Here is a 15160-nt window from a genome sequence, read left to right as displayed (position 1 = left end):
CACTTCTGGTATTTCTTGTTTACCTTTCCTCCAGATAGATTTCATCATACTCTTTGAGACACCACCACCACCACTTGTCTCATCCACTCTTTCCTGGTCTGCTCCCTATCTCAGACCGCTTTGTTCTTGCCCAACTCCCCTTCACTGTAATTTGCAATTTTTTTTCTCACTTTGCCCTGCTCTGATGCAGTGTCATTAACCTGACACAATAATTCTGTTTCTTTCTCCACAGATTCTCCCTGACTTGAGCAGTGTATCCAGCACTTTTTGATTTTACTTCAACTTCCTACATTTGTAGCACTTTGCTTTGGGAAATGTAAATGCCATGTTGTTGCAGTGGAGATGCTGTGCATTTATTGGAGTGTAGAGAGAGCTTTATTCTGTTTCTTTTTGGTGCTGCAATGGGGAATCCTTGTTTTTGCCCCATATGTAAACTATATCCACAAGTATATTACAACCAGAAAAGCATACTTGCCTTTTTTTCTCCCATCCCCATATCCACAAGCTACCAACCACCAATCCACAACAAAAAATGCATTTATTTTTGATAAGTTTCTTTTTTTGTAAAGTTCAGGATTAAAATCTACAGTTGTACTTGGTCTGTGCCTTTTTTATTTTTTTTTCCTAATCAGTATTTTTAGCCAAATTATACCAGTGTCTCACAGCAAACCTATTTGTGCTCATTTCAACAACCACTCGAGGATTTTGAGGTTATATCTATTGACCTGGATTTGGTCGGTTGAGAACGACAGAAGTTATAAATAATGTTCTGGATCTCTTGATTGTTGAAGCAAGGAAAAATTCAAAATGGGAAGGGCTGCTGCGCTTCTAGACTAAGTACAGGGGCTCCCTGGGTTACAAATGACTTGACATATGTAAATCCAACTTTATGCAAATTCTCCCAAATATTTTTAAAGCATTTTTCAAGCTAGTAATATTAATAATAAAATGTTTAGTGGTATTCATTAATGATTGGATGCAGTATATATTCCATTGGTGTAATTATAGGTAGTGTTAGGGTGATTTTTCAATGAAATGAAAGAATTATAGCAAGTGTATGCAGAAAGATACATGGGTTACTATAGAAAAGGGATGTTTCTGACTTGCAGAGAAATCAGCTTTGAGACAATTCTCAGGAATGGAACCCTTACATAACCCAGGGTTTGCCTGTACTAGTCAAAGGCCTGGTAGTTTGTAGTGGCAAATACACTTCTGAATATTCTTTACACTAGTTTTATTTTGGTATTTATTTAATATATCAGAACAGGTGTACATGTTGTAGATTGTTGGATGTCCAGGGGTGAAATGTTGCCATTCTCCTGTTCGAATGACTCTTGAAGTCTCTAAGAATGCTACATTGACTATTGATTCCTGTAAATATCCAGTCAGATACAAGCAGAAGGATCACCATGAGTTTTAATGACATATTAATATTTTGACTAATTTGTGTTCAATGTTTTCAACATTAAGTTTGAAGAAACTGAAAACAGTAGTGAAAGGAAGAGAGTTTAATGGACTTTGTAGAATCTTGGGTGTATGTTTATATTGGATTTTAAAAAAAAATTACAAAATAAGATGTGCTAGTAACTCATTTCATATATATTTTCAGAATTTTTATAAGACAGAAATAAATAAAGAAGAAATGTACATCCGTTACATACATAAGCTGTACGATCTGCATTTAAAGGCACAAAATTTCACAGGTATGTTGTTTAACTTTGAAGGTATAACTACTTTTCTATTTGTACATAAGTTTTAGTTGCAGTCTCTAGATTAAGGGGAAAATGTAATTTTTTTTTTTCAGACAATAGGCTCCAGCAGAGAACATTTTATTGACACTGCTTTTTACATGGCATATATGTTACTTGGAGTTCTGGCCTGAAGTGGTTAGTTTTGTTCTTGTGTTAAGGGTGGTATATAAATGAAAGTCATTGTTATTTTCCCTTTATTATGTTGAAGCTGGTTTTGGTTAAAAGTTTCATTTGATGAACTTGGATTATTTCTGAGATGATTTACTTTGGTTTCATTTGAGGCAGTGGCAGATTCTTCCCTGAAATTCAGTTGAAATTCCACCCACAACTTGTATGGAACCTTGTCCGAAACAAAATTACCAAGAGATTTAAATTATTCAGGGTAGCCGATAGAGGGTGAGGGAACTGGACACTAATCAGTAATTTGCATTGTCAGAAATGTGGGATGGGATAAAGGGGGAAAAGTTCTGGGAAAGGTAAAATTCTATGGAGACATTGAACATGGAGGTAAGGAATATGTGGATGAAGACTTTCAATTGGGTGAAATGAAGGCAGAAATTTTTGATATTGTGGAGGTGGAAATAGGCATTCTTGTTACAGACTTTGAAGCAGAATTTCTCAAGTGTCCATTTGAAGATGAAAGCATTGATATTAACTCTCCACAGTGGTTAAAAAGTTTAATGTGCTACATGTGTTGTCAACCCACTGGATTAGCAAGTGTCACTATTTTTCCTGACCAGAATTTTTGATGTGCCTGTCCCGCTGTTGAGAAGTGCAGCACTTAACTCACATAAACATAAACTCCAATAATACAACAGGGAAACAGACTTAAATGTTACAGTTGTCTTGGCCTTGGTAGACAAATCCTTGGGATGCTCGTCAATAAAATAGAAACAGGAACAGTCCACTTCTGTATGTGAGCTTTTAAAGCTCCCTCTGGGCCTTTGTGCGCTCCTTGAGTTGCCATTTTCCTCTCGATCCAGCCATGATCTGCTACTCATATCCCTCAAACACTCCCAGTACCCTCCCTCCAGTGTCCCACCATGGCATTCTCAATTCCCACCCTGATCTCTCTCTCCCTCCCTCCCATGATGACATCACCTTGCCAAGCTCTCATCTTTCACACATGCTCCCTCCTGGATTTCTGGGAGTATCCTGTTTGTTAATTTCACCAGCTGACAAGTAGAAAACTGACGAGACTGAATTTCTGCCATTAAATTCTGCTGGACCTCTGCATCCCAGCCCTTGCAGAGTTTCTCTGCTTGCCTGGCAACAGTCCTGCCACCCCATCCTGCCTCCAATAAAGTTCTTGCATTCTCCGCCTCAGCCTGCTGAAGCAGTCAGAAAAAGGGATGGTACTTCCAAAAATGATCAACCGTGGTTGCAGGGAAGAGGTAAAATGGAGTGATATCAGGATATAAAAAGTTAACCCAAGCCTGCAATTAATGTCACTGAAAAGGCAGTGCATTGGTACAGAAGAAGGCAAGGCAAAGAATGGGATTTGAAGAGCATGTGACGAGAAGAGCATAGGAAAAGTAGAGGAGGCATTTCTGGAAACCTACTGCCTACTGCAGGGCAATTAATGATGAACCCACTAAAGGGCTTTGTGAAAATGGCATAGAGGATGGAATAAACTACCAACTGCTGGTTGCAAGGAATCAAGAGGAGTAAAAGCCATTACACTGTAATTGCAGTTGTATATGTTTAATGTATGACTTAGATCCAGGCGGTCATTATTCTGGGCAGGAAATTTGAACAGAATATGTTGATGTCAGTGGATGAGAGTTTGTGCAGTATTGGTGCTTTTAAAGACAATATGGAGGGGAAAAGAAGGGTAAAAATTACATAATATGTGAAGAGTACAGAGCTCGACTCTAAGAGGATGCTAAAAACAGCAGTTGATGAAGTGACGCATTTTTTAGTTTTAACCCGGTGAGACAACACTATTTCCATTACATAATTTGATTGCAGTTGACTTAAGTTATTGATACAAAGATATTAAATTCTCTTGTGAATAATGCAGATAGTAGAGTCTAGACCAAATAATGACCAGTCCATTGACTTGGTCCCATTAAAGCATGTTAATTAAAAAATGACTGAATTTTATTCTAATATTTTTAGACCTCATTGATTTTTTGCAGCATTTTCTATGGTGCATTTAGAAATGTATTTGAAACGTAATCACAAGGTTTGCTGCATTTTTTTGTTGTGAAGGCTGCTATTTGCTCTAAAACAATTCTTACATGCTGGCAAACCGAAAGTGGTGATCAAGTTATCAACCTTGTCTTCAAAGAGTGAAATAGGATAATTCTTGGCTATCTCTTCCTTAAGAGTATTAATGTAAGCAACAACCAATCTATGATTATCTCTAGTTCTACACATTTTTGCATTTGTGAAATAATGTATTGGTCTTTCTCGGGGACAAAGTCCCAACAGCTCATCAGCTGAATAAATGTTCTGTACATTTTTTAAATGACATAACATGAATAATTTAGATACATAATGTATTTTTTAAAAATGTTTCCATTTTATAAAAGATGAATAATACTCCGTTACTAACTTTAATTACAGGCCAGTTTTATAAGTCTGTTTGTCTGTACCCAGACTTGCACCCAAACCTATACCCTCTTGTACCCAGTGAATTAAAAATGCAAGAGCAACAAATTTCCCCACCTAACAGACCCCACCTAATAAATATTACAACCTTCATTAACTCAATATTATGAAATGTATTTTTTTTTGTAATTTCACTCATGGTTTCCCATTGTTGATATTTGTTCAACTCTATTCTGTAATGCAGAAGCTGCATACACTCTGCTGTTGTATGATGAGCTCCTGGAGTGGTCAGAAAGGCCACTGCGAGAATTCCTTCATTACCCAATGCAGACTGAGTGGCAGCGCAAGGAGATCCTCCATCTTACCATCATCCAGAACTTTGACAAGGGCAAAGTAAGTTCAGCAATTGCAGCTAGTGTCCGTCTGCTAAGCTTAGCTATCTGCTATTGTGCTTAACCTCCACATCCTGCTGTGCAAAGGAAATCATAACATTCATCTGCCCTCTTTCTTTACTCCTTCCATCGCCCTGATGCCCATTTGATTCTAAGTTCCTTCATTTGCACTTGTCTTCAGTCTCTCGTGGTTTGTTGGTAGGGTCTAGTTAGTGGGGACTTGTAACAAAATATCACTTTTGTATTTATTAACTTATTGCTTAATTGTGTGGTTTTGATTCAGTTGCAGCTTTTGCATATTTATTTTTTGTGGGGGTGAAAGCTGGGCTTTGCAAAAGCTAAAGAGACAGTTGTGCAAACTATTAATAAATTTATGCCTTTAGCATGGAATTTTCATCAAATTAAATTTGCGTGTATACTTGTGTAGGTGTTAAAGCAGTAGAGCATTATTGGTATCCAGAATGGCTCATTGTCTCTACCTTATAGCTTGATATTCTCAACAAGGATGCTCAGCCTGTCATTGTAATGTACTCTTTGCTGTTATGGGGTCGGAAGTCATGGGGATTTAATGCTGTAGAATTTTACTTGTTCACTTTCAAAGGCTAGTGGCATTTAAAGAAAAAAATGTATTTTAAATATTGCAGTAACGAGAAAATCTTGCAATACATTAGGTTTGGGACAGGATATTTTGTTAGTTCAAAGACTCAGTTATATTTTTACCTATCAAAACTTCGTTGTTTGTGAAAAATATTGAGTGCATATTTTCACAAAGTGCTTTATCTTTAATTGCTAAATTTACAACTGCTCAGCCTGTTTGCTGCTGCTTCTAAATTAGATTTTTTTTCTGATGCTAGCATCTAAAGAAAATATGTGTTACTTGTTTATTTTAAGGTAATATATCTAATTTGAAATTATTTCAACAGATGTAATTGTTGGATTTGCAGTATCTGTTTTGAAGTTGTTTCTTTGACATTGTACGGCAAGCATTCAATTATGTATATTAATCTTCAAGGTGTCTTAATTGTTGGTGTTGACAAACTGGCCAATATAAAGCCAAGCTGAGTTGTTTTTTCCGTCATTGCCTTTGTATGTTTAAATTTGTGAGCTTGAGCTTTTGAAAGAGAACCTTTTTTTTCTTCTTGTTGCATTGGTGAATCACTTGTAAGCCAGATTACCAACATCTGTTAACATTTGCAGAAAAAAAATGTGAATTTTCTTCGCATTTATCCAGCCAGTTTTTGACTGGTGACATAACTTCGTCCTGATTGGTTAAAACGTTGGGTGATTCTAGCCAGAATGGTAATTTGTTAATAGCAAGTAGGGTCAGTTCACTTGCAAAGTTAGCATGGCTCTAGCCACAGTTTTGGATATGTTTAGGGAAGCCGCCTATAATGGCCTGAATTGGATGATTGTATGTTGGTGAATGTTAAGGAATGCCAAAAGCAGCTAAATCAGAGGCAATCTTTGCAATTGTTGGAAATGTTGACATACCATTTCAACTGCTTTTTCTAATGCCAAAAAGGATGAAAGAACTTAGAATTGGTAAGCACAGTATGGGCCCTTCGTCCTACGATGTTGTGCCGACCTACATAAACCTACTCCATGATCAATCTAACCCTTCCCTCCTACACAGCCCATAACCTTGCATTTTTCTAACATCCATGTGCCTATCTAAGAGTTTTAAATCTCCCTATTGTATCAGCCTCTACCTCTACCACTACCCCTGGCAGTGAGTTCCAGGCACCCACCACTCTGTGTAACAAAAAAAAACAAAACACCTACCTCTGACATCTCCCCTAAACTTTCCTCCTCTGACCTTAAACAGATGTCCTCTGGCATTGGCCATTGCCGCCCTCAGGAAAAGGTGCTGGGTGTCCACTCTATCTTTGCCCCTCGTCATCTTATACACCTCTATAAGGTCACCTCTCATCCTGCATCACTCCAAAGAGAAAAGCCCTAGCTCGCTCAACCTTTCCTCATGAGACATACTCTCTAATCTAGACAGCATCCTGGTAAATCTCTTCGACACCCTCTAAAGCTTCCACATCCTTCCTATAATGAGGAGACTAGAACTGAACCCAGCACACCATATGTCTTCTTAACCACCCTATCAACTTGTGCAGCAATATTGAGGGATCTATGGACTTGGACCCAAGATCTGTCTGTTCCTCCATACTGCTAAGAATCCTGCCATTAACCTTGTACTCTGCCTTCAAGTTCATTCTTCCAAAGTGTATCACTTCACACTTTTCCAGATTAAACTCCATTTGCCACTTCTCCACCCAGCTCTGCATCCCGTCTATATCCTGTTGTTACCTACGACAACCTTCTACACTATCCACAACACCTCTAACCTTTGTGTCATCTGCAAGCTTACTAACCCATCCCGCCACTTCCTCATCCAAGCCATTTATAAAAGTCACAAAGAGTAAGGGTGCCAGAACAGATCCCTGCAGAATATCCCTAGTCACCGACCTCCAGGCAGCATCATCTCCATCTACTACCGCCCTCTGCCTTCTGTGCGCAAGCCAATTCCGAATCCACTCAGCTAAAAATAAACTGGAAAAATGAATGTGAAGGAAATGTTTGGGGATCAAGTTGCAAGCATGTAATAGGGCCTCCCAGTTCTCCTTGTTGATAAGTTGCTTGTGGACAGTGTTGCCTGAAATATTTACGAATAGATAACTTGTTTATTTCTCTGTGACAGCACTCCCAAATCGATATTTGCTCATGCCTGTGAAGAAGTGGCCATACTCTTGGTAGTTGTGCTGGTCTTATAGTGCAGGCTGGGTAATGATATGATGAAAACATAGCTCTTTTTTGACCAAGAGCTTATGATGGGAGTATAGCCCCTGTTGCTTCCAGTTAATCTTGGCAGAACCAGCAAAAATGGGTGACTGCATCTGCCATGATGCTTTCAATTGAGCTGTGCTGCTTGTTGATCATCCAGCGTGGTAACATTTCACGCAGTACTTGATGAGCATGACATACTGTGATTAGGGAGACTCTGACGATGCTACAGCACTACAATTAGTGAAGCCTTCACATATCGTGCATACAACAGTCTGATGCCACAACTTCCTTTTGAGGAGTGGCATCTGTGCAGTCTCAAATCATCTGCAAACTCAAAGCATGTGTGACTCTGCAGAGGAGTTTGTGGAACCGCTAATATTAGGGCACGTATAACCTTGAGTGCAGTGTGACTTATCTTCTGTGCTTCATTGGACCTTTAGTTAAAAAGTTCATTGGTTTGTGAGGATTGCATTGATGAATTCTACTGGAAATATGGGAAAAAATTCACAATATAGTTTCCATCCGATGCTCCTGAAAACATAGGCAACAGTCAGTGACAATTCAAAACCAGTTTCTAAAAAAACTCAGGTTCTTCAGAGGATATTCTCACATTGCCATTTAAATTTACTGGTTTATATTTATTATCCTGAACATTCCTTGTAAATGTGCAGTGTGTAGTACACACCAAAGTACTGCATAATTGGATGCACGCTGTAAAAGGTGTCACTCAGCCTTAATTTTAATTTTTCAGTGATTCAACCTTCCCTGCCTGTGATTCAAGTCCAACAGTAAAATGCGAGCAGATGATAAACTTGGAATTTTATTGGCAGAAGCGGGGAGGTGAATAGAAGTTTACCTTCAGGGTATAGCAGACGGCCTAAGCAAAATGGTCTGTGTTGTGTGGCAGCCTAAAATGACTTTCCTTCCAGGATCTTCAACCTTCTGCTTCATTGTGCCACGTACATTGGGTATGTAGGACATGACCAAACCAACATCCCCCCCTCCCATTTGAAATTAATGAGGAATCCTTGATATTAACCTAAAAGCCACTCTGAATATGACCTTGACGCAGAACTGATCATCTTTTATGAAGGGAAGCAACAATGACCTATGTTATTTGGGGAATAATCTTTGGGAAGAAAAAATACATCAACTGTACTGCAAGGCTGTGACGGACACATTTAATTAGAATGATTTGACTTATTATCCATTGAAATCTAACGCTGTGCTAAGCTTTGAACTTGGTTATGGCTGCTTTATAATAGGATTTCTTCTTGAAATGTCTTACTCAGCCTTTCTTCTTAACCTGCAATTTCTCTTATCTTGTATCAGCAGGTTAAACGTGAAACTGGTTTACAATAAATCATTTAGAATGCATCATCCCTTAGTTTATATGCTGACAGCAAGTCAAGGCAAGGTAGTTGTCAGTGTGACAATGGTAATTTCTCAACATTATGATGTTGGTCCAATTGAGGGTTCCAATACAGCACCCTTTTGCAGAGTAGTCAGATCTCACCTGTTTAATAATCAAGTTCTCGAGCACAAAATCTTGCAAGATGGTAGACAAACTTTAAACTTCCAAATATGAGCAGAGAATTTTGTATACCTTGTATCATTATCTTGGCTGCTGGTAAGGCCAGGCCATGTTCTTGAGCCGATATTTAAAAAAGAATGCAGATGCTGGAAACCTGAAATAAAAACAGAAGATGCTGGAAGTACTCAGCAGGTCAGGCCACATCTGCGGGAAGAGAAAGAGAGTTAACATTTCAAGGCAAAGACCCCTCGTTAACTCTTTTTGTCTTCCCACACATGTGGCTTGACCTGCTGAGTACTTGCAGCACCTTTTGTTTTTTTATTTCATGTTCTTTAGCCCTTTGGTATAAATTATAGCTTTTTTTTTATCAAGTGGTGTGGTTCAGTTGTTCCACTGTGAAAGTCTTTGTTGAACTTTTGATCCTTCTGCGTAATTGCTCCTTATTAGGAGCAATCTTTTTCATTCACAGGATGTGGGTGTCACTAGCGAGCCCAAATTTAATATATCTTAAACTGAGAGTCAGTCTCCTGACCATGGGTCTGGAATTGCATAAAGTACATGGTGAACTGGTTAAATGTTAACGCTGATTGATAGTTCTATGATCAACGTTACTGATGCTGGATTTGTAATTCCAGAACTATATTCCCCAGCTACTAAATCCAAGTCTCTCAATTACTAGTTAATTTAACAACTATGCTATTGTATCCCTATAGTGGTAAATGACTTGGTGTAACTTCTCATGTCACTGAAGTGAGGAAACCACTTTAGCAAGGAAGAAATTTTTTGTGTTCTTCGTTATATAATTACTAAGTTACTGTTTGCAAACAAGATAGTCATCATGGGAGACTTGAGTGTAGGCATTGGGAGAGGTGAGATCCCAAAGGTATCAAGAAAGTCGATGTCCTCATGATAAAACAAGTAAAAAAAAAGAACTCTCATCAACTTGGTTTTTGGCAAGATACATAAATGTAGATCAGCCTTGACCGAAGAAAACTCGTATCTGATCGAATATGTTTTTCTCTGGCAATCTGATTTATAGGATGTAGGAACTGCCAGGGCTAAGCCTGGAAAAGAAGTACTAAACTTACCACTGAATAATGCATTTCAAACACTTGCTGGCTGTACACCCCAAGTGCCACTGAAATGTTTCCAAACCTCTTTGGCATTAGAATGCAGGACATCTGGAGGACTCAAATATCAAATGGGGAACCATACACAGCATAGTTCCAGTTTATTACATAGAGATATTTTTCTTCAAAAGCAAAGTACTATTGTTGCTGTAAATTTGGAAATTCTCGGCAGATCAGGCAGCTTCTGTGAAGACAGAAATGAGGTTCCTGTTTAAGTTTTTGACTTTGGCATGAGCTAATCTAGCTGGTCAATGACCTAGAGCATTAAAGACCTCTCTCTCTCTCAAGTATCAGGTGACTGAAATTAACACACAATGGTCCGGCAGCGTTTCCGAAAAACAAGGATGATTATCATTTTAGATTGGACATAAAATTCATCAGATGTAATCTGTTTCTCACTAAAGATTTCTGGCATTTAAAGTATTTTACAAACATATGACTGAGTCTGCAACCATTGATGACTGGGTTCTGAGCTTCTATTACCAGCTGTGTTCCATTCGGATCAGCTGTGACTTCCCAAAAATATATTGCACACGTCACTCTATTGGAAGATGGTCATCCGATGATTATTAGAAACTGAGAAACCTGGAGCCGGGGTCTTGACAGGCAGCAAGTACCAGGTATTTTTTTACTGAACAGCATGGAAAGCAGCACAACACATCACGGCATGTCACACTCATCTTGTGACCGCAGCATGAACACACATGGTGGTGTGGTCACAAGATTACAGCTCTGCCAGTTGATGATGTGGAGGTTTAATAACATTGCTTGCCATGGTGAGTGCAGTCCACAGGATAACTTCACATTTTCATACCCGGCATCTAGTGAGTATTTTTTGAAGTACATCTCCAAATATCTGCTTTATGATGGATTAAGAATATATTTTGGCAGCTTGTACTTTGATTCTTCATTAAATACAGGTTTCATATGAAAGATGTAGGGAAAAAGAGAAATCCTGCATTAAGCTATTTCCTTATTAAAGATAGTTGATAATTTTTTTTGTAGACTAGAGCCTGCTGTACTCGAAACTGATTCTTTTTCTTGCATTTGGACTTCATTACCTGAGTCTGAGTCTTGCACATGGAGCAAACAGATTCTTCCTGCTCCAAGGAGCTCTGAACCACGAGAGAGCACTGTGCACTGCTATACATTAGTTTGCTTTTGGATTTCTCTATTTTTGAAATACCATGGTGCCTCTTTGCAACACAGTTCTAAGGGGCTGCCCAAATGCCAGTGGTCATCAGCTTAGACTTGCAGGTTCTAATAGCTAATGCAGATTCTCCTTGTGTCCTTCAACTGGTACCTCTCAGGAAGCCACCTTGAGTACAGCAAATGACTGAGAGTGACTGGAGATTTGGCACTGAAACTCTCTCAGCTTTGATGTTGGTGTAATTGGTTGACAGATTGGCTTCCTACTATACATCCTAACTGATTTTCCTTTCCATTGACTTGAGTTATGGCGGAATCTGTAGATTTTTAGTGATTTTTTTAAAAAATAATTTTTTATTTATGAATCTCAGTATCAATAGAGTACAAAATGGACTTATTTTTGTCTTATAGTGCTGGGAAAATGGGATTATCCTTTGCCGTGAATTAGCAGATCAGTACGAGAGCTTCTACGACTACCGCAACCTAAGCAAGATGAGGGTAAAGTACAATTTAACAGTTAAATTTCAAAAATACATGATGTGTAACAAGCCTGCTTTAGACAGACATGATTAAAAAAAGTGATTGTAAGCAGCTTTATTTGCACATTCATTCGACAGATGATGGAAGCTGCTTTCTATGATAAAATCATGGACCAACAGCGTTTGGAACCTGAATTTTTCAGGGTCGGATTTTATGGGAAGAAATTTCCATTCTTCCTAAGAGTAAGTACATGATATAAATTGCATGTGATTTAAAAATAGGATATTCATTTGCCAAATTTACAATGTAAATGTGTAAAGGTAGTAATTAGAGTTTAGCGAATGGTTCATTTGTTAAAGTTCTTGTAAGCAAATGATGAGTTTTGACAGTATAATAATTGCAGAGAGAAGAGTATTTGTCTGCGTATATGAAGTATTGCATTAATTTGATGTGTGGGCTGATCAATGCTGAGTTTGATATGTAGCAGAATTGGGGGGAGGGGATGCAGGAAAAGGAGATTCAAAGGTATTTTCCAACACCAAGACTTAACTTTATAGTTACTGAGTGCAAGCTGGAAATCTTTTGACCAATTTGACATGAGACATGATTTTCTCCACATGATCTTAAAATGCAATTTCGTGTTCAAAATAATCCTAACCTGCACCGATTTCGAAGCTGATGTTCTTTACTCCTATCCACAGAAAATAAGTACAATAAAGATTTAAATAAGTATAAATCACAATTATCTGTGTTTTCTTTTTTCTACTAATATTGTGCCCTCTCATCTTGGTAATGGGTTTGGAATTGCTTCAAAATGGGATTAGTAGCATTTCCCCACCATTCACCATCCTCCAAACCCTGTTAACACCAGTGAGGGTTGCTGCCATTCTTAAAGCACATATTGTTGACTGTTCAAAATGATTCCTAGCTCAGGTAATCCATGCAACAGTGGAAGCAGCTCTAGAAAAGTTTCAATAAGGCCAGATCCACATTGACACCTCTGGAAGAACATTTGTCTGAATGTATGCAAAACTGCTTCATTCCTCTGGCTTTTGATTGCCAGAGAGACATTGTATGCATAAAAGCATCAAGCACATCAGCCTCAGGATTGGAATCGGTGGTGAAAACGAATTGATCTCTCTGTCTTCTACCTGAAGATTTCATGTGACATGATGATATGCAACAGATGTTGAGGAAAGTATTTAGTCCCCAGAAATAAAATCCAGAATAAGTGAAATCTTTATCCCTTTCTAAAATAATTAAACACCATGTAATTGGCGTATTTTCTCTCAGTTACAAAGAGAGCAGCTTAGAACATAGATCAGGCAGCTTGCCATCTCATGACAGAGGAAATATTGCATGGCACAGGAGGATTGAATCAAAAAGGAATAAAGATCATTCTTTTAGGCTGAAGGTGTTAAGTTTATTTGTAATTATAGAGCAGAGATAAAATGATACAAAAATACTTTAAATAATCCCTTGTACTTCCAGAAAATGGATCTTTTAACCATGTTGATTATTTTGTAATCAATTGAACAAGGAAATGTTTAAAATTGCAAACAGATAACAAGACAATAGTGAACAGTTATTTTTTAGAAATGTTTTACCATAACTTTTGTAATTATTGTAACTTTTGTTACAGTAACTAGAGCACATATTTGTTGACTCTATGTTAATACCATTGATGTTCAGTTATTAAATATGTTTTGAATATATATTGAATTCAAAATGTATTTATTCTGTGCCCCTTTGTCTAAGCACCTTATGCGTATTAATTTGCATCAGTCAAAAGGAAAACACAAGAGCCTAGAAATTTAATGGCACCCAGATTTGGTCTGCTAAGTTTTGCCCAAATGCTAATCAGATATCACCAAACAAAAATACAACATTGAGACATCCTTCTCTAAGATAGTGTTGTCGTGATTTACTGTCTGAGATTGTAAAACTCTGCTTATGTATTTCAGAGTCACAGTTGGACACTGACCCATGAGCAAAGGAGCAGCTCAGGCTGCAGTGGAGATTCGGGAAAGGGTTGGTGGTGGGGAACAGGGAATTAAGTGTGAGGGTGGAGATGTTAGGGGTGAGGTAGGATTTTAATGACCCAAAGGCTTCCTCAGCTGTTCAGGGCTAGGAATTTAATCAGATTAGAAATAAGTCAGGGACTACAATTGGTCATAAAACAGGCAGGGCATGTGCTGGGGGCCGCAGTATGCTGGGGGTCATGATCTGACCTGGAAGACATAGGCTGCAATAGCTGTCTGCCTTGATGTCTCAAAAACTTTTAATGTAACAAAATTCACTGAATAAACAGTGGGTGATGTATAAAATCAATGTCCCAGTGATGTTCTATAAAATCATGCGGGATTCACTCCTTTCAATCCTTGTTAAAACTGACATTTATGAAAGTTATGAAATATGACATTTTAATCCAATTTCTACTATTAAGCAAGTAATGGGAGCCAAGCAGTTTGATGGCATCACATGCAGGAACTAGAACAGGGATTTGATATTTATGTGAAGGTGAATCATGACAGGAAGTAGCTGATCCAAGCAGACAAAGGACATAATTTCAGTACAAAATAGGTATAAATAATTCCGAATTTGCAAAATCACTTCTAATGCTATACTAATGCATGAAAAATCACTGTCAATGGATTCTATTGAATTAAATTTCTAGGCAAATGTGTACTTGCTCTATTTTCTTTCATTGCATTTTGCAAGAGGAGGATGAGTGGATGTGGCATCCAGAGACTGTTTTGTGTTGATGTTCAGTAAGGCAAATCATAAAGGTGGAGTAGCACCTAACACGTTTTACTGAAGATGGTCTGAAGTCAACCAACAGCAGCTGGTGCAACTCTACATCGAAAGTGATGTCACGTGGAGCACAGTTTCTAAAAAGTACATAAACCCCCTTATGCAGTCTTACTTTCCCAAAATGAACAAACCCATACCAACAACAGCTATCAACATATCATCATCAGTTAACTATTTGCATGAAACTATGTTTTTATGGTAAAAGTACGAAATCAACAACTATAAATTTCATCTACCTATGGATTTACTTAACCCATGTGACCACCTCAAATGCAACGGTCACATTATCATTCCTGGTGTCCACTCTGGATGCCCTTAAATCTGATGGATTTTCTCCTCCTAGAGGCTGTGCATTTTCTACTCAGTTTTGGGTAAATTGTGTCTCCTATTCATTGTCTTGCTCAGCAATAGCTGGATCATGGGACCAATCCTGTAACTCAAACCCAGGTACATTTTGCATCCCATATTATCGATTACCATCTTCTTGGGTGGCACATGCAATCTCTCCATGGCTCTATCTTGATAATCCTCCATGGGCTGCTGGTTTGCCGATTTCACCTG

General features: G+C 38.2%; 1 protein-coding gene across 19 annotated transcripts in view; it reads left to right on the top strand.

The window, feature by feature from the left end:
• Positions 1-15160, top strand: part of LOC127578488 (dedicator of cytokinesis protein 4-like) — a 719988-nt gene that overhangs the window by 215173 nt on the left and 489655 nt on the right. For all 19 annotated transcript variants that reach the window (XM_052030584.1, XM_052030581.1, XM_052030587.1 and 16 more), the window contains 4 exons: positions 1610-1703; positions 4552-4700; positions 11717-11803; positions 11923-12027. In XM_052030584.1, the coding sequence (XP_051886544.1) occupies positions 1610-1703; positions 4552-4700; positions 11717-11803; positions 11923-12027 (435 nt within the window). The remainder of the gene's footprint in view (positions 1-1609; positions 1704-4551; positions 4701-11716; positions 11804-11922; positions 12028-15160) is intronic.

The sequence above is a fragment of the Pristis pectinata genome, chromosome 15 (genome assembly GCF_009764475.1).
Source record: "Pristis pectinata isolate sPriPec2 chromosome 15, sPriPec2.1.pri, whole genome shotgun sequence".
Classification (NCBI taxonomy): domain Eukaryota; kingdom Metazoa; phylum Chordata; class Chondrichthyes; order Rhinopristiformes; family Pristidae; genus Pristis; species Pristis pectinata.
The sequence above is the reverse complement of the archived record's forward strand: the minus strand, read 5'-3'. Positions and strand labels throughout refer to the sequence as shown.